This window comes from Choloepus didactylus, chromosome 27, assembly GCF_015220235.1.
Source record: "Choloepus didactylus isolate mChoDid1 chromosome 27, mChoDid1.pri, whole genome shotgun sequence".
Taxonomy (NCBI): Eukaryota; Metazoa; Chordata; class Mammalia; order Pilosa; family Megalonychidae; genus Choloepus; species Choloepus didactylus.
The window spans coordinates 22,071,098-22,092,153 of record NC_051333.1 but is presented as its reverse complement, the minus strand read 5'-3'; the positions used below and the strand labels follow the sequence as shown (position 1 = coordinate 22,092,153).

Here is a 21,056-nt window from a genome sequence, read left to right as displayed (position 1 = left end):
TTATCCATATTCACAGATGACATAATCCTTGTGATGGGTTGGAGCTGTATGGACCCCAGAAGGTCATATTCTTAAAGCTAATCTATTCCTGTAGGTATGGACCCATTGTAAGTAGGATATTTTGGTGTGTAGAATCTTAAGATGTGACCCACCTCATGCAGGGTGGGTCTTAATCCTTTTACTGGAGTCCTTTATAGGAGAATGAAACTCAGACAAGAGAAAGACACAGAAACAGAGAGGAAGCCACTGAAGCCAGAAGCAATGAAACTTAGCAGAGAATGGACAGACCAGCAGACACTGCCATGTGCCTCACCATGTGACAGAGGAGCCCATGATCACTGGCAGCCTGTCTTCAGGAAGAAGGTATAATCTTCATGACACCCTGATTTAGACACTTTCATGCCCTCAGAACTGTAAGCCTGGAAACTAACAAATCCCCTTTGTAAAAGCCAATACATTTCTGGATATTGCATTACAGTAGCTTTAGCAAACTGAAACAATCCTATAATACAGAAAATCTCAAAAGAATCCATGAGAGATGTGGAACTGGACCTCAATCATGGGCGAAGTATGAGATGTTTGATTCTGACCTGGGGGAAAGAAAGTATGACAACATGTTGAAAATGCTGTCAGACCTGAATAAAAGGACTTGGAAAAGCTGTTAGAGGAGATGGAGAAAATCTCGGCTGCTGGCATTCAAGGAAAGCTCTGTCATAAGACAAGCTGGATACAGGCTTAAGGAAGAGATGCCTTAGAGTCTAAATTCCAGTGATAACATGTTAAAATACCAAAATGCCCAGGTTTCACAAAAGATTACAAAACATACAAAGAAAGAGGAAGTGATGGTTCAGGCAAAGCAAAAGGTTAAAGTATCAGAAACCATCAATGAAAGGATCAGACCTGGAACACACCAGACAAATACTTTTAAAAAATGGTCCTAAATATGTCCAAAGAGCTAAAGGAAAACCCGAACAAGGAATTAAAGGAAATCAGGAAAGCCACTGATGAACACAAAGAGAATATCAATGAGAAGAAAATTATGGACAGGAACCAAACAGAGGTGAAGACCACATTAACAAAAATTTTAAACTCCCTAGAGGGGTTCAACAGCAAACTGGAGCTGTGAGAAGAAAGAATCAACATACTTGAAGATAAGGCAACTGAAATCAATCAGTCTGAGGAGCAGAAAGAGGAAAGAATGAAGAAAAGCAAACACAGCCTGAAGAACCTAAGAGACACCATCAAACATCCCAATGTACGCATCCTGTCCCCTCCCCTCCCCTCCCCTCGAGGCCTCACAGGAGGGTCTCATTCTCAGAGAAACTCCATAGCCTCCTCCTGAGACCTGGGCCTCTCTAGACTGGGAAAACCTGACTGGTGCTGACCATATCTGAGGAGACCCTTTCACAAAAAGACTACATAGAGCTGAGAAACTAAGATGGCGGCTAGGTGAGACAGGGCAAAAAAACACCTCCGTGAAAAACACTAGATAAAAACCAGAAAGTGATCCAGAATACCGGTTACAGTGATGCGCCAGCTGGACAAGGTCTGCTAGCAACACAGGGGCCGTATACTTGGTGAAACCGGGAGTCTGCATTCTGAGACCAGTGAGTAAGCTGGCTGGAAGACCCGCAGCTGTGCGGCGGTGAGGAGAAGCCAGGGCTTGGTGTTTGGAGATGCCCCGTTCGGCCATCTTTGCATCAGGCGGAGAGTGCCGCTGCACGGCCCAGCGGCCCGGGCCTTCCCTTGAGGGATGGCGCACACTGGTGATGTAACATGGCATTCCCTCAGCAGGGCTCCTGGAGGATCGCGGCTGGGAGGGGGGATCCACTCGGAGAACCCAGGGACACTACGCCAACTCCGGTGGTTTGTGGGACAGCGAGAGAGAGGGTCTGAGGCTGAAATGAAATGAAGGCTTAGACTCTTGCGGCAGCCTTGAATCTCCGGGAACCTGGGGGATTTGAATACTAAAACTGCCCTTCCTCCCTGGCCACCCGTACACATGCCCCACATTAAGGGCGGACGGCTGCAGCAACACACCCAATCTGAGTTCTCCAACTGAACCCCACAAGAATCATTTCCCCACACACTGTGGGAACAAGGTTGAGAACTGACTTGAGGGGTATAGGTGACTCACAGATGCCATCTGCTGGTTAGTTAGAGAAAGTGTACATCACCAAACTGTGTTTCTGAAAAATTAGATTGGTATCTTCTTTTTTACAACTTGAAAGAGCCCTATCAAGCAAAGCAAATGCCAAGAGGCCAAAAACAACAGAAAATCTTAATGCATATGATAAAACCAGACAATATGGAGAATCCAACTCCAAACACACAAATCAAGATATCAGAAGAGACACAGTACTTGGCACAGTTAATCAAAGAACTACAATCGAGGAATGAAAATATGGCAAAGGATTTAAAGGACATCAAGAAGACCATGGCCCAGGATATAAGTGACATAAAGAAGACCCTAGAAGAGCATAAAGAAGACATTGCAAGAGTAAATAAAAAAATAGAAGATCTTATGGAAATAAAAGAAACTGTTGGCCAAATTAAAAAGACTCTGGATAGTCACTATACAAGATTAGAGGAAGCTGAACAATGTCTCAGTGTCCTAGAAGTCCACAGAACAGAAAATGAAAGAACAAAAGAAAGAATGGAGAAAAAAATCAAAAAAATCAAAATGGATCTCAGGGATAAGATTGATAAAATAAAATGTCCAGACTCATTGGTGTCCCAGAAGGGGAAGAGAAGGGTAAAGGTCTAGAAAGAGTAGTCAAAGAAATTGTTGGGTAAAACTTCCCAAACCTTCTACACAATATAAATACACAAAGAATAAATGCCCAGCGAACTCCAAATAGAATAAATCCAAATAAACCCACTCCGAGACATATTCTGATCAGACTCTCAAATACTGAAGAGAAGGAGCAAGTTTTGAAAGCAGCAAGAGAAAAGCAATTCACCACATACAAAGAAAACAACATAAGACAAAGTTGTGACTACTCAGCGGCCACCATGGAGGTGAGAAGGCAGTGGCATGACATATTTAAAATTCTGAGAGAGAAAAATTTCCAACCAAGAATACTTTATCCAGCAAAACTCTCCTTCAAATTTGAGGGAGAGCTTAAATTTTTCACAAACAAATGCTGAGAGACTTTGCCAATAAAAGACCTGCCCTACTTCAGATTCTAAAGCGAGCCCTACCAACAGAGAAACAAAGAAAGGAGAAAGAGATATAGAGAATTTTAACAGACATATATTGTACATTACATCCCAAATCACCAGGACACTCATTTTTCTCAGGTGATCACGGATCTTTCCCCAGAAGGGACCATAAGCTGGGACATAAAACAAGCTTCAAGAAATTAAAAAAAAAAAAAAAAAAAAAAATTGAACGTACTCAAAGCACATTCTCCAACCACAATGGAATACAAATAGAAGTCAATAATTTTTGAACTTTAATTCCACTATTTACTTCCTACATGATATAAAATACACAAACTCTAAAGACAAATCAGTAGTTTTGAACTCAACGTAAAATATGTAATTTTAGACAACTATATAAAGGTGGGGGAATGGAGGAGTATAGGAACATAGTTTATGTGTCCTATTGAAGTGAAGGTGGTATCAAAGAAAAACAAGACTGAGATGGACTTAAGAGGTTAATTTTAAGCCCCATAGTAAACACAAAGAAAGTACCAGAGAATATAACCATAAAGACGAAAAGTAGAGTATGGGTAAAGAGAAATGGGGGAAGGGGCAATGGGGAGTTAAGAAATGAGTGTAGGGTTGCTGTTTGAGGTGAAGGGAAATTTCTAGTAATGGATGGTGGGAAAGAGCATTACAACATTCTAAATGTGATTAATCCCACTAATGGAAGGCTAGGGAGGGGGTGGAATGGGAAGATTTACGCTGTATATATGTTTCCACAATTGAAAAAAAAAGTCTAAATAGATGACAATTGAATGCCAAGGATGAACCTGGATGGGATTGGAGGATGGAGTACAGGAGGCTCAAAGGGTCACAGTTGAGACATAAGGAAAAGGAAATACAGAATGTAAGCTTTGTATCATTGTTGAATCTCTTGTACTTCTTAGCTGCGCTTAATGGTATTGCATAAAACAATGTTCTTATTCATGGGAATTGTATATGTGAATTATAGTGTATGTTCAAGGATGTGTGCAGCTAGCTCTCATATGTTCAGAAGACAGAGCAATAGATGATGGATGATAGGGAGGGAGGGAAAGAAATAGCGATGTGACAGCATGTTAAAGTTGGTGAATTGGGCTATCGGGGGAGGGGGGTCAGGGTACGATGGAATTCTGTGTATGGGGTTAGTATTGTTTTTGCAACTGTTCCTATAACCTTGAATTTATTTCAAAATATAAATAAATAAATAAATAAATAAATAAATAAATAAATAAATAAAAAAGCTTTACGCCCCTTCTCTCACCACAGTGCCAACAACATGGCTCAAGTACTAAGTAAATATTGGTGGGGAAATTTTCATAAGGCTGTGTGCTGGTCTGAAGCTGTCATATACCCCAAAAGGCCATGTTCTTTTCATCCAGCCCCATGGGTGTAGACCTATTGTGGGTGGGACCTTTCGGTTAGGTTGTTTCCATGAAGAGGTGGCCCGGCTCATCCAAGGTGGGTCTTAATCCTTAGCTGGAGTCCTCTATGAGGGGATAAAAGGCAGAAAGAGCCCAGAGAGCTGAGAGACAAACGCACAGAGACATTTGGAGACAGCCATGAAACCAGCACCAGGAGAGAAGGGACAGCAGACGTCCCCATGTGCCTTCCATGTGACAGGAACCCCGGATGCCAGCAGCCTTTCCTCTGAGAAGGGATCTACCTCTGATGCCTTAATTTGGACATTTTCATGGTCTTAGAACTGTAAATTTGTAACCTAATAAAACCTCACTGAAAAAGTAAAAAAAAAAAAAAAAAAAAAAAAAGACTAGAGGCAGGACAAGAAACAGAAAAACAAGAGGTGAAAAACTCTGATCAACTAAATAGAACCTAAGTTAGAGGTCTAAAGTAAGTTGAGCTGAACACCAAAGGTTAGAGAACAAAGTCAACCAACAAGAAAACCCTAGGTAAAAGAGTGAAAACAAGCTCCAGAATAAACTAATCAAGAAAGTCAGATGCCTAGACAACTTAAGATGAGTCATACTAGGAAACACAAAACATGGACCAGCCAAAGGAACAAACTAACAGTTCAACTGAGATACAGGAGTTGAGGCACCTAATGCTAAATCAGTTCAATGAACTAAGGGAAGAACTAATTAAAGATGTTCAAACAAATCTCCTGAATCAATTCAAGGAGCTGAGGGAAGATATGGCAAAAGAGATGAAGGACATGAAGAAGACACTGGATGGCCATAAAAAAAAGAATTCATAAACTTGAAAAAACAAATGGCAACTTATAGGAATAAAGGGACACTCAAAATTTTGTGTGTGAATTCATACACACAAAAGAAAAGATGGTGAAAAGAATGGAAAAATAAGAGCAGCGTCTTAGGGAGTTGAGAGACAACATGAAGCATACAAATACATGTGTTATGGGTGTCCCAGAGGGAGAAGAGAGGGGAAAAGGGGCAGAAAGAATAATAGAAGAAATATTCACTGAACATTTCCCAACTCTTATGAAAGACAGAAAATTACAGATTCAAGAAGTACAGCATACCCCAAACAGATCCCAACAGACCTACTTCAAGACACTTACTGATCAGATTGTCCAGTGTCAAAGAGAGAATTCTAACAGCAGCAAGAGAAAAACCAATCCATCACATACAAGGGAAGCTTGATAAGACTATGTACAGATTACTCTGCAGAAACCATGGAGGCAAAAAGACAGTGGTATAATATATTTAAGATGCTGAAAGAGAAAAACTCCCAACCAAGAATTCTATATCTGGCAAAACTGTCCTTCAAAAATGAGGGAGAGATTAAAACATTTTCAGACAGAAACAGAGAGTTTGTGAATAAGAGACCAGTGCTACAGGAAATACTAAAGGGAGTGCTACAGGCTGATAGGAAAAGACAGGAGAGAGAGGTTTGGAGAAGATTGTAGAAATGAAGATTACCAGGAAGGGTAAAAGGAGAGAGAGTAAAATATAAGATATGACATATAAAATCCAAAAGACAAAATGGCAGCAGCTATAAGACAGAACAAAGACACGGAACATATATTAACACGGATGAACCTTGAGGACATTATGTTGAGTGAAGTTAGCCAGAAAAAAAAGGACAAATACTATATGGTCTCACTAATACGAACTAACATTAATGAGCAAACTTTGAGCATTAATAGCCATTTTGAAACCAGAACTTGGAGCAGACACTAGTCACATGCCTTCCCAGATAACAGAGGTTTCTGGACACCATTGGCCATCCTCCAGTGAAGGCACCCGATTGTTGATGCATTACCTTGGACACTTTATGGCCTTAAGACTTTAACTGTGTAACCAAATAAGCCCCCTTTTATAAAAGCCAATCCATTTCTGGTGTTTTGCATTCTGGCAGCATTAGCAAACTAGAATAACCATCATTAACCATCAGGGGAATGCAAATCAAAACCACAATGAGACGCCATTTCACATCCACTAGAATGGCTATTTTAAAAAAACAAAACAAAACAGAAAATAACAAGTGTTGGAGATGATGTAGAGAAATAGGGACTCTAGTTCACTGTTGGTGGGAATGTAAAATGGTGCAGCCACTGTAGAAAACATGTGGTTGCTCTTCAGAAAGTTAAACAGAATTACCATGTGACCCACTGCTAGATATACACCCAAAGGAATTGAAAGCAGGGACTCGAACAGATATTTTCACACCAATGGTAATAGAGGCATTATTCACAACTGCCGAAAAATGGAAGCAACTCAAGTGTCCATCAACAGATGAATGTGGCATAGACATACAACAGGATACTACTGAGCTGTAAAAAGGAATGAAGTTCTGACGCATGTGACAACATGGATGAACCCTGAGTAAAATAAACCAGACACAAAAGGATAGATATTCTATGATCTCACTGATAGGAAATAATTAGGAATATGCAACTTCACAGATTTCAGAAACTAGAATATAGGTTACCAGGGGCCAGAATGGATGGAGGCAATGGGGAGATAATGTTTAATGGGTACACAGCTACTGCTTGGGGTGATAAAAAAGTTTTGATAATAAATGGTGGTGATGGTGGTACAACACAGTGGGTAATTAACACTACTGAATTGTATATTTGGAAGTGGTTAAAATGAGAAATTTTAGGTTTTATATATATGACTAGAACAAAAATTAAAAAAATCCATAGGACTGTATAACACAAACCGTGAACTTTAATGTAAATTATGGACTAAAATTAATAGTTCAATTATAATAATATTGTTTCATCAATTGTATAAGTACCAATCTAATGTAAAGTATTAATAATAGGGAAAATTATTTTCCCTATTGTGGAGGTGGGAGCGCTATGGGAACTCCATATTCTCTGCATGATTTTTCTGTACGTGTCTGATGGCAAAACAGAAGAAAACACTTATTTAAAAAAGCTACAATGGCAAGTGAAAAAGCAAAGAGGCAGAATGACTGATTCAGTATAGTGGGCTTAAAAAAAATGGAGGCAAAGAAAGAAAACATCAACGTCTATTCATACTGGAGCCTAGGAATACCATGTAGTATTTTCTACTTTGCAAATTTTAAAATAAAAAATTTCCCCTGCTGCATATGGGTCCTAGAGCCACCATGACAAATCTGCCATCTAATAGCAAAGGAGGCTTATAGGTCGCTGTTGTCTCTTTCTTCTAAGGGAAACACGGGAGCAAGCTTCAATTCAAAACATTTAAGTGATACGACTCTATTGGCAACACCAGTCTAAAATAACCAAGCAGAAAGTGCCGACTGATGTGCTGGGACTTCCTCTAGGCCTCTCAGACACCGGCTACCAGCATCTCCTTCAGGGTCTTGCTGAAGCCTGCCTGTTCCAGCATTCCTTCCATACAGAAACCTAATTCTGCATGTTCAAATCTGTCAATGTTAGAAGTGACAGTTCGTGAAACACTTACAGGATTCCTGAAAATACACCCCCAGAGTCCATTTAAAATGTGAATCAGTATAGCAGAGTGGAGGATAATCAGACTAAACACAGATAAATACAGCCTGAGGCCGCAACGCTGTACAAGTCAATAAAGTCACAATGAATAACAGCTGTCATGGAGATGATGAGAAAAAGAGAAAGGAAAGAGAAATTTCAGCGCTATCTTTTGCCAGGAAAGAATGGTTCTATCCAGTTTCCAAAACCCTGGGAACACACAGTTTACATTAGGATTAGCAGAGCAGCTGGGCAGTGGGGGAGATGTGCGGCTCCTTCAACCTTGCCCTGCCCCCCCAGCCTTTGTGATAAGGGAATGAATGGAACATACTTCACAGAGTTCTTGGGAGGATGAGAAAAGATAAATGCATGTAAAAGCTTGAAAGAGTCCAACACGTGGTAAGCACTCAAAGACTGTTAGCTGTTATTAAGAGGCAAATTATGATATTCCTCATCAGGTTTAAATTTAAGGAAAGGTTGTGACATGCAGACTGATTCTGGAAAATTGATAGGAAAGAGAACAGCAAGATTACTAGCACTGGATAAAAAAATCTACATTAAGAACATGACGACATTTATCTCTGACTTGGAAGGACTGGTCTTTTGAAGAGATAGGAGAGAGATTTAAAGACTAGCCAGATTAAAAATGAGGCTGGACACATAAAAAAAAAAAATTAACCTCAAGGGCGAGGCAAGATGATGGAGTGGTGAGGTGTATGTTTTAGTTACTCCTCCAGGGCAGTAGGTAGAAAGCCAGGAACTGCGTGGACCGGACACCGGAGAGCAATTTGACTTTGGGCATACTTCATACAACACTCATGAACATGTGGAACAGCTGAGATCAGCGAAATCTTTAAGTTCTTGCGGCCAAAGGATCCACGCCCCTCCCTGCTACACTCAGTTCCGTGGGAGGAGGGGCCGTCGGTGCTGGGAACCAGGAGGGAGAACTGCAGTTGCGGCTCTGATTGAAAACTCAGACTGCTGATCAAAAACACACACACAGATAGACTGAGACCAGACACCAGAGAATCTGGGAGCAGTCAGCCCAGCCGAGAGGAGACAGGGCTAGCAAAAACAACAACAAAAAAAACAAAACAAAACAAAACAAAACCCAAAAATAAAAACAGAGACTTTTTGGAGTATGGTGAACATAAAATGAAGAAGGGCAGGGCTCAAACAGAATCAGGCATATATGCAAATCCAGAGGGTGAGGACCCTTGTTTGAAGAGACTGTTTCTCTGTTTTCTTGATTATTCCTTAATGGCCGTAAACTCCTTGCCTCTTAGCATTTCAATAGCTCATTAGATCTGCAAGGAGGGCCCTTCTTTTTCTTTCTTTTTTTTTTTTTTTAACCTTTTTCTCTTTTTCTAAGACAACTACTCTAAGAAGCACATTACAGAAAGCCACAAAGACTTGCAATTTGGGCCCAGACAAGAGCAGAGCTAAGATAGCTCTGAGGGACGAAGCAATAAGTCTACTGTCACTGAGAAAATTCGCTAAACACCATAATTCCCCAAGAAAAGGGGGGAGTCCCCGTATAGCCATCTTCCCAGTGGGCTGGGAACACCTCTGCCTGGTGCCAGCGCCACAGCCCAGAGCTGCCCAAACAACCCAGTGTAACAGGAAGTGTTTCAAGCAGCACGTGCATATACCACAATATATGGTGTAGACAATAGGGTTTCACACACCCGCAGCTAACTGTCCCAGAGCTGGGAAGGCAGAGCTCTGCGAAAAGGAGGAAATTAACATGCCCCATTCAGCCATCCTTTCAGCAGGCTAGGAACGCCCCTACATGGCCCTGAGGCCCAGAACTTCCCTTGGGGGATGGCGCTCACATGTGACAGAGCACAACCTTCCCTCAGCAGAGGCCCTAGGAGGGCACAGTTTGGAAGAGGGACGCACTTGCAAGTCCCAGGGACCATACGCCAATACCAAGGACTTGTGGGTCAGCGGCAGAGTCAAACTGTAGGAGACTGAACTGAAGGATTAGACTATTGCAACAGCTTTAAATATCCAGGAACATCTGGGAGATTTGATTATTAAAGACGCTCTCCCTCCCTAACTGCTCATACACACGCCCCACACTCAGGGCGGGCAGCACCAACTACACACACAAACTTGGTGTACCAATTGGACCCCCGCAAGACTCAGACCCTCACTCAACAAAAAGCGAAAGTTGGGGAGAAATGGCTTGAGGGGAATAGGTGGCTCACAGATGCCACCTGCTGGTTAGTTAGAGAAAGTGTACACCACCAAGCTGTACACCTGACAAATTAGAGATAAGGGTTTTAATCAGCCTACATATCCTTAAAAAAAGCCTATCAAGTTAAGCAAATGCCAAGAGGCCAAAAACAACAGAAAATTTTAAAGCATATGAAAAAAACCAGACGATATGGATGACCCAAAACCAAACACCCGACTCAAAAGATCAGAGGCGACACAGTATTTGGAGCAATTAATCAAAGAACTAAAGATGAACACTGAGAGCACAGGAAATAAAGGACATGAAGAAGGCCTTAAAAGAGCATAAAGAAGAAACTGCAAGAGTAAATAAAAAAAAAAAAACAATCTTTTGGAAATAAAAGGAACTGTCGACCAAATTAAAAAGATTCTGGATACTCATAATACAAGACTAGAGGAAGCTGAAGAGCGAATCAGTGACCTCGAGGACGACAGAATGGAAAATGAAAGAACAAAAGAAAGAATGGAGAAAAAATGGAAAAATTCGAAGTGGACCTCAGCAATATGATAGATAATATAAAACATCCATATATAAGACCCATTGGTGTTCCAGAAGGGGAAGAGAAGGGTAAAGGTCTAGGAAGCATATTCAAAGAAATTGTTGGGGAAAACTTCCCAAACCTTCTATACACAAATCATAAATGCCCAGGAAACTCCAAATAGAATAAATCCAAATAAACCCACTCTGAGACACATTCTGATCAGGTTACCAAATACTGAAGAGAAGGAGCAAATTCTGAAAGCAGCAAGAGAAAAGCAATTCACCACTTACAGAGGAAACAACATAAGACTAAGTAGTGACTGACTACTCAGCAGCCACCATGGAGTCAAGAAGGCAGTGACATGACATATTTAAAATTCTGAGAAAGAAAAACTGCAAACCAAGAATTCTTTATCCAGCAAAGTTCTCCTTCAAATTTGAGGGAGAGCTTAAATTTTTCACAAACAAATGCTGAGAGAATTTGCTAACAAGAGACCTCCCTACTTGAGATACTGAAGGGAGCCCTACTGACAGAGAAACAAAGAAAGGAGACAGAGATATGGAGAAAGGTTCAGTACTAAAGAGATTCAGTATGGGTACGTTAAAGGACATTAAGAAAGACAGGGAAAATATATATCTGACAACATAAACCAAAGGAGAGGATGGCTGATACAAGAAATGCCTTCACAGTAGTAATGTTGAATGTAAATGGATTAAACGCCACAATTACATGATATAGATTGGCAGAATGGATCAAAAAATATGAACCATCAATGTATTGTATACAAGAAACTCAGACACAGGGACACAAAGAAATTGAAAGTGAAAGGATGGAAAAAATATTTCATGCAAGCTACAGCCAAAAGAAAGCAGGAGTAGCAATATTAATCTCAGATAAAATAGACTTTAAATGTAAGGATGTTATGAGAAACAAAGAAGGCCACTACATATTAATAAAAGCGGCAATTCAACAAGAAGAAATAACAATCATAAATGTTTATGCACCCAATCAAGGTGCCACAAAACACATGGGATGAGCACTGGCAAAACTAAAGGAAGCAGTTGATGTTTCCACAATAATTGTGGGAGATTTCAACACATCACTCTTTCCTATAAATAGATCAACCAGACAGAAGACCAATAAGGAAACCGAAAACCTAAACAATCTGATGAATGAATTTGATTTAACAAACATATATAGAACATTACATCCCAAATCACCAGGATACACATTCTTTTCTAGTGCTCACGGAACTTTCTCCAGAATATATCACATGCTAGGATATAAAACAAGCCTTAATAGATTTAAGAAAACTGAAATCATTCAAAGCACATTCTCTGACCACAACGGTATACAATTAGAAGTCAACAACCAAGAGAAATTGCTAAATACATAGAGATGAATGAAAATGAGAACACAACATATCAAAACCAATGGGATGCAGCAAAAGTGGTACTGAGGCAGAAATTTATAGCACTAAACACATACATCAAAAAGGAAGAAAGAGCTAAAATCAAAGAACTAATGGAGCAGCAGAAGAAGCTAAAAAATGAACAGCAAACCAATCCTAAACCAAGTAGAAGAAAAGAAATAACAAGGATTAAAGCAGAAATAAATGACATAGAGAACAAAAAACCGAGAGAATAAATAACACCAAAAGTTGGTTCTTTGAGATCAACAAGATTGACAAGCCCCTAGCTAGAATGACAAAATCAAAAAGAGAGAAGACCCATATAAACAAAATAATGAATGAGAAAGGTGACATTATTGCGGATCCCGAAGAAATTTAAAAAATTATAAGAGGATACCATGAACAACTGTATGCCAACAAACTGGATAATGTAGAGGAAATGGACAATTTCCTGGAAACATATGAATAACCCAGACTGACCCGAGAAGAAACAGAAGACCTCAACCAACCAATCACAAGCAAAGAGATCCAATCAGTCATCAAAAAACTTCCCACAAATAAATGCCCAGGGCCAGATGGCTTCACAGGGGAATTCTACCAAACTTTCCAAAAAGAACTGACACCAATCTTACTCAAACTCTTTCAAAACACTGAAGAAAATGGAATACAACCTAACACATTTTATGAAGCTAACATGAATCTAATACCAAAACCAGGAAAAGATGCTACAAAAAAAGGAAAACCACAGGCCAATCTCCCTAATGAATATAGATGCAAAAATTCTCAACAAAATACTTGCAAATTGAATCCAAAGACACATTAAAAAAATCTTACACCATGACCAAGTGGGGTTCATTCCAGGCATGCAAGGATGGTTCAACATAAGAATATCAATCAATGTATTACAATACATTAACAAATCAAAAGAGAAAAATCAAATGATCATCTCAATAGATCCTGAAAAAGCATTTGACAAAATCCAACAACCCTTTTTGATGAAAACACTTCAAAAGGTAGGAATTCAAGGAAACTTCCTCAATATGATAAAGAGCATATATGAAAAACCTACAGCCAGCATAGTACTCAATGGTGAGAGACTGAAAGCCTTCCCTCTAAGATCAGGAACAAGACAAGGATGTCCGCTGTCACCACTGTTATTCAACATTGTGCTAGAAGTGCTAGCCACGGCAATCCAGCAAGACAAAGAAATAAAAGGCATCCAAATTCGAAAGGAAGAAGTAAAACTGTCATCATTTGCAGATGATATGATCTTATATCTGGAAAACCCTGAGAAATAGATGATACAGCTACTAGAGCTAATAAACAAATTTAGCAAAGTAGCAGGATACAAGACAAATGCATGTAAGTCAGTAATGTTTCTATATGCTAGAAATGAACAAAGTGAAGAGACACTCAAGAAAAAGATACCATTTTCAATAGCAACTAAAAAAATCAAGTACCTAGGAATAAACTTAACCAAAGATGTAAAAGATCTATACAAAGAATACTACATAACTCTACTAAAAGAAATAGAAAGGGACCTTAAAAGATGGAAAAATATTCCATGTTCATGGATAGGAAGGCTAAATGTCATTAAGATGTCACTCCTACCCAAACTCATCTACAGATTCAATGCAGTCCCAATCAAGCTTCCAACAACCTACTTTGCAGACTTGGAAAAGCTAGTTATCAAATTTATTTGGAAAGCGAAGATGCCTCAAATTGCTAAAAACACTCTAAAAAAGAAAGTGGGAGGACTTACACTCCCTGACTTTGAAGCTTATTATAAAGCCACAGTATTCAAAATAGCATGGTACTGGCACAAAGATAGATATATTGATCAATGGAATCAAATTGAGAAATCGGAGGTAGACCCCCGAGATGTACAGCTGACTGATCATTGAAAACGCCTCCAAAACCACTGAACTGGGTCATAAAGGTCTTTTCAACAAATGGGGCTGGGAGAGTTGGATATCCATATCCAAAAGAATGAAAGAGGACCCCTACCTCACACCCTACACAAAAATTAACTCAAAGTGGATCAAAGACCTCAATGTAAAAGACAGTACCATACAACTTCTCTAGAAGATAATGTAGGGAGACCTCTGCAAGACCTTGTATTAGGCGGTCACTTCCTAGACCTTATACCCAAAGCACAAGCAACAAAAAACAGATAAATGGGAACTCCTCAAGCTTAGAAGTTTCTGTACCTCAAAGGGATTTGTCAAAAAGGTGAAGAGGCAGCCAAATCAATGGGAAAAAATTTTTGGAAACCATGTATCTCACAAAAGACTGATATCTTGTATATATAAAGAAATTCTATAACCGAATGACAAGAGTAAAGACAGTCCAATTATGAAATGGGCAAAAGGGATGAAAAGACAGTTCTCTGAAGAGAAAATACAAATGGCCAAGAAACACATGAAAAAATGTTCAGCTTCACTAGCTATTAGAGAGATGCAAATTAAGACTACAACGAGATACCATCTCACACCAATGAGAATGGCTGCCATTAAACAGACAGGAAACTTCAAATGCTGGAGAGGATATGGAGAAATTGAAAGTCTTATTCATTGTTGGTGGGACTGTATAATGGTTCAGCCACTCTGGAAGTCAGTCTGGCAGTTCCTTAGAAAACTAGATATAGAGTTACCCTTCGATCCTGGGATTGCACTTCTTGGTATATACCCTGAAGATCTGAAAGCAGCGACACAAACAGGTATATGCATGCCAATGTTCATAGCAGCATTATTCACAATTGCCAAGAGATGGAAACAACCCAAGTGTCCTTCAATAGATGAGTAAATAAATAAAATGTGGTATATACCCATGATGGAATACTACACAGCAATAAAAAGAATGATGTTGTGAAACATATGAGAACATGGATGAACCCTGAAGACATAATGCTGAGCAAAATAAGCCAGGCACAAAAAGAGAAATACTATATGCTACCACTAATGTGTACATTGAAAAATGCAAAATAAATGGTTTATAATATAGAATGTAGGGGAGCTATCAAGAGAGAGCAATTAATGAAGGGGGAATGATAACCCAATAAGACAAGATAAGCTATCGTGGGTAAATTTGACGTTCTGGGAATGCCCAGGAATGACTATGGGTTGTTGATTTCTGGTGGGTATGGTAGGAACAAGTTCACAGAAGTGTTGCTGTATTAGGTTATTTTCTTGGGGTAGAGTAGGAACATGATGGAAGTAAAGTAGTTATTTTAGGTTAGTCGCCTTTTTCGTACTCCCTTGTTATGGTTTGTTGGAAATGTTTTCTTATTGTATTTTTTTTAATTTTTTGATATAGTTAATAGTTAATTTAAAAAAAAATTTAAAAAAAACCAAAAACAATGAAAAAAATATGCAGAGCCCCCCTGAGGAGCTGGTGGGGAATGCAGGAGTTTTAGGCTTCCCCACCTCGATGGTTGCTGATGTGCTCACAGACATAGGGGACTGGTGGTTTGATGGGCTGAGCCCTCTACCATGGGACTTGCCCTTGGGAAGACTGTTGCTGCAAAGGAGAGGCTAGGCCTGCCTGTAATTGTGCCTAAGAGTCTCCTGAATGCCTCTCTGTTGCTCAGATGTGGCCCTCTCTCTCTAGCTAAGCCAACTTGGCAGGTGAAATTACTGCCCTTCCCCCTATGTGGGATCTGACACCCAGGGGAGTAAATCTCTCTGGCAACGTGGAATATGACTCCTGGGGAGGAATCTAGATCCAGAATTGTGGGATGGAGAACATCTTCTTGACCAAAAGGGGATGTGAAAGGAAATGTAATAAGCTTCAGTGGCAGACAGATTCCACAAGGAACTGAGAGGTCACTCTGGTGGGCACTCTTACGCATAATATAGACAACCCTTTTTAGGTTCTAATGAATTGGAACGGCTAGCAGTAAATACCTGGAACTATCAAACTACAACCCAGAACCCTTGAATCTTGAAGAAGACTGTATAACAATGTAGCTTATGAGGGGTGACAATGTGACTGGGAAAGTCATATGGACCATACTTCCCTTTGTCCAGTGTATGGATGGATAAGTAGAAAAATGGGGGCAAAGGAAAAAAAAGGCAACCAGTACTCTTTCTCACTTTAATTTTTATTATTATTTTTGTGTGTGTGGTAATGAAAATGTTCAAAAATTAATTTTGTTGATGAGCACACAACTATATAATGGTACTGTGAACAACTGAATGTACACTTTGTATGACTGCATGGTATGTGAATATGTATCAATAAAATTGGATAAAAAAATGAAAAAAAAATCAACTCAAAAACTATCAAAGGCAGAAAAGAGACAAGAAAATCCTTACTAAGGCACTCTACACAATTTACTGTAAAGTGAATGTCACGGTGCAGAAGAAACTCTGGAATGTGAAAAGCACCTGATTTCGGTGTGGCACGGCATACACGGCGTCACGGTGACCTCCCTCTTCTTTCCGAGGACAGGTATCCCCCTCCACCTTGTAGCTGGATGACAAGGACGTTTCATCGTCCTCTTCTTCCCCATAGCCCAGTGTCTGAAAGGATGGTAAAGAAGTTCTTCTTTCCATCTCACTCTGCCAATCTGGTCTACATTACAACATTAAGAGAAAACTGATCAATAAATAACCAGTTAATACTTCACATTGGTAACATATACATCATTAAAGCATTTTCCTCAAACCATACCATAAAAATATTATAACTACATTACAAAAAAGTCTAGAAGCTGAAAGATTATATCACCTACTATCCCATCTCACTGCATGCTCAGCATTTCTTTGTATTTTTCCCTATGTTTTTAGTTATCATCACTGTTTACATATACAACTCGCCTTGATTTCATAGTCTATATTCTTAAAGTTAGGAATCAAGCAGATATACCAGCTTAGTCAGCCACTCCCCTTCCTCAGGTTTTCCCCAAATTTCACTGTTGTAAATAACTAACTCTGTAATGAACATCTACGTGCAGATAAGCTCTTCTGTATTTAGAAGTAATTTTACAAAACAAACCACCATATGGGAAACTGCTGACTCAAACAGTACGATCATTTCATATGTCCTCATGCATACTGCACAAAACCATTTCACAAGTCATTTTCTAAAATCTCCCTAAAGAATGTAAATGTCATGGTCTGAGTTTGCATTTCTTCCTGGCACTGAACATTTTCCCACATATTTGTGTCTGAGTCTGTTCCTCTACTGTGAATTGTCTGTTCGTGTCCTTTGTCCATTTAGTTACTTTGATTCTAGTGTGTTCATTCCAATTTGAAAGTAACTTTTTATCTACTAAAAAGAAAACCCTGTCTTTTCAGTAGTTACTGCAAATATTTTTCCTATTCTATCAACTTCATTCTCCTTATGTAAAGTTTTTAACATCCCAAATTCATAGCAGAGAAGTTGTAGGCACTCATCTCCACCTGAGAAGTGAATGCCATGAGGTGAGCCAGGATGTTGGATTTCATGGTCTTCTTTATGTATGCATAGAGATGAATCCTTTAATTCAGTGGGAATTTATTTCGGTATGTTTATCAGGCAAGACTCAAAGCTGATTTTTTTTTCCTAATATTACTAATCAGTATATGGTTGCAGCCTTTCCTTCTGTGATGTGAGAGGCTATCTCTATTAAACATCAGGATGCTTGTTCCAGGAGGCTCACCTCATGGCATTCACATGCTCCAGTGACGCATCTATCACTGCACTAGTCCTTTGTAGTTTAGCTACTTCATATATGATGTTTTCGAATTCAGTAGAGTTGATCCAGTCCTCTCTCTGGACCATTATTCTTCCTTCCCACATTTCCTATGATGGCCTTATCTATTCATTTTTTTGCAGTAATTTTTAGAATCATTTTCCCATCTTTAATTTTTATGCAACCAAGGTATGACGTTTTTACCAGGAGAAACACAAGCTACATTCAAACATCTCAAAATGGAGTTGAGCTTTGAATATAAAAACAAAAAATGAAAACAAGTTCTAGAAGGAAATGAGTATTTATATAATGCTGTGATAGGGAGGGTCTTTCTAAACATGACAATAATGACAGAAACTACAAACATTGCCAGCCAGAAGATACCAACTGCAGGAAGAAAAAAGCCTTTAGTCTCTGAATCTGTAATATATGTTTTAACAGCCAGGAAACTAAGATAGGCTCTGTGTTGCCAAGAAAATGACCAGTGCCTTTACAGGTCATAATTTAACCATTTCCACTCTGGAGAAAATTCTGATACAAAATAAGAGCAGTTAATGTTCCAGGACAGTATCCCTTTGACACTGGTGATGAAAACCCAAGGACCAAGACTCTGATCATAAACCCATGAGGGTGTGCAGACACACACTAGAGACCACGCAGGGCTGCAAGTTCTCCACCACAAGAGGGAGCAGAGCCAGCAACACGGTCCCTACCGAAGCCTCAGCTCTGACGTGGTGGCATAGGGCTCGATGACGCTGTCCTTTTCCACGCAGCTCATGTCACTCTCAGAGCGCGATCTGCGGCGAGGCTGAGGAATAGCGACGGTCCGCCCAGTCAATGTTGTTGCCAGAATGGCTGCAGCCAGAGCTGATCTATGGACAAAAACATTCCAGGGAGACAGTGAGACAAGGATATTCAAGACGAAGGCTGAACAAGATGTAAGAATTAATCAAGATTTACTTCCTCCTATTCTATGAGTGTCTGCTAGTTATCTACTACGTGCCTATTGTCTGCTAATCTCCCAGACAATCTCACTTGAGTCTCACATAGAATGTCAATAAGTAGATATTACTGCTGCCCCCATTTCTCAAAGAATTTAAATGATTCACCCAAGATTTCCTAGCTAGTAGGAGGTGGGACCAAGTCTCTGATCCAGGCAGTTGGGTCCCAAAGCCTATACTCAAGCAGTTTTATTAAAATGAAAGGCAAGAACCTTAAAAAAAAGAGCTATAAAAAGATATAAAAGAAATGCCTGTTTGAAATTCTTCTGAATGCTTCAATATAGTATAGGAAAGATGGCATAAGATATTTTATGAAACAAAACAAAAGGCAAAAGACATCAAACAACAATTTTCAAGATACTGGACATCAGGCAATGATGGGCAGTGATCCTGTAAGTTCCACAATTGTCCCAGCTTACTGCTTGAGAGAATTTCCAGGTCACAGTGAAGGGAAGGGAAAATGAGGTGGAGCCAGGTGGACTATCTGTGTTGTGGAGACTGAACAAAGAATCCAGGGAGACCATGGTGGCTGGAGTTTGCAAATCTGGAGAGAAGAAACCTCTGGAGAGGAGAAAGCTGCACAGAGAGAATCCTTTGGGTGTTCTGCAGTTTTCCTCAGGACCTGAGTGTGAGGAAACTACCCAAGGCTGGGGAAAGAACCATACAGAAGTATTAGAGAGAAGAGTGCCAGATGCTCACACACAGCAGGGATGGTGCCTGTTTCTACTAGCCAGATTGGAAAAACATAATTCATGGGGCATTGGGCAGAATATTCAAAAAAGGTCTTGCCTCAGTAGTGGGGAATAATTAGCCCTAAACTGAGCACTGCTCCAGACCCTTCCTATCAAATCATAAAAGCAAGACCCAAAAGAACCAAACTGTTCCCAAGTAACTTAACTGCATCCAAGAACAAAGTTCAAGAAGATTTATGGAATAAAAAGATATCCAGCACTCAAACAAGGTAAAATTAGCAACAATGTCTCATATCCAATCAAAGATTACCAGGCATGCAGAGACAGAAAAACATGACCCATGAGGAAGATAATCAACCAACTGAAACTCACCCAAAACTGATCATAAATGTTAGAATTACAGATAAGACATGAAAATAGTTATTACAACTATATTCCATATGTTCAAAAAATTAAGTAGAGGCATGTTAAAAAAAAAAAAAAAAAAGACCCAAACAAATTTAGGAAATGAAAACTTCGAAGTCAGAAATGAAAAATACACTGGATGGGATTAACAGATTACACAGAGCAGCAGAAAAGATTAATGACCTTGAAGGCAAAACCAAAATGAAACATAGAGAGGAAAATAATAACAAAGAGCATCAGTGAGATGTGGGAAAATTTCAAGTGAGCTAAAAAATGGGTAATTGAAATCCCGAAAGGAAAGGAGGTAAAGGGGAACAGAAAAAAAAAAAAAAATCAAAGCCATACTGACTGGAAACTTTCCAAAATGATAAAAACTATAAACCCACAGATCCAAGAAACTCAAAGAACCCCAAATAAAAGAAACATGAACAAAATTATGCCAAATCACATCATAATGAAACTACTCAAAAACAGTGATAAAGAGAAAATCATAAAAGCAGCCAGAGAAAAAAGATGTTATGTTCAGAGGAACAAAAATGAGGATGAGAACAGACTTCTCATCAGAAACAATGCAAGTGGGAAGACAGTGCAACAACATCTTTAAAGTACTTAAAGGAAAAAAAACACAAAACTGTCAACCAAGAATTCAATACCCTGGGAAAACATTACAACTAGAGAGAGATGCCTTGTTCACAGGTTGGAAGACTCAATATAGATAAGCTATCAATTCTCCCTAAATTGATTTATCAATTAAACTCAATCCTAATAAAAATCCCAGCAGTATTTCTCACAGAAATGAACAAGTTGATTCTAAAATTCATATGGAAATGAAAAAACAGTCAACACAATTCCAGAAAAAGAATGACGTTGGAGGGCTAATACTATCTGACTGCCAAAATTATTATAAAGCTACAGTAATCAAAGAAGTATGCTACCGGCATAAAGAATGACAAACAGGTCAACAGAACAGAATAGGGAGTCCAGAAATAAACCCACACATTCACAAAGGTATAAAAGCAACACAGTGGTTTCACAAGAAAGCTATTAGAGCT

General features: G+C 39.4%; 1 protein-coding gene across 3 annotated transcripts in view; it reads right to left on the bottom strand.

The window, feature by feature from the left end:
- Window positions 1-21,056, bottom strand: part of CEP89 (centrosomal protein 89) — a 137,199-nt gene that overhangs the window by 95,313 nt on the left and 20,830 nt on the right. For all 3 annotated transcript variants that reach the window (XM_037820049.1, XM_037820050.1, XM_037820051.1), the window contains 2 exons: window positions 18,620-18,778; window positions 16,618-16,804 (listed from right to left, as the gene is read on the bottom strand). In XM_037820049.1, coding sequence (XP_037675977.1) covers window positions 16,618-16,804; window positions 18,620-18,778 — 346 coding nt within the window. The remainder of the gene's footprint in view (window positions 1-16,617; window positions 16,805-18,619; window positions 18,779-21,056) is intronic.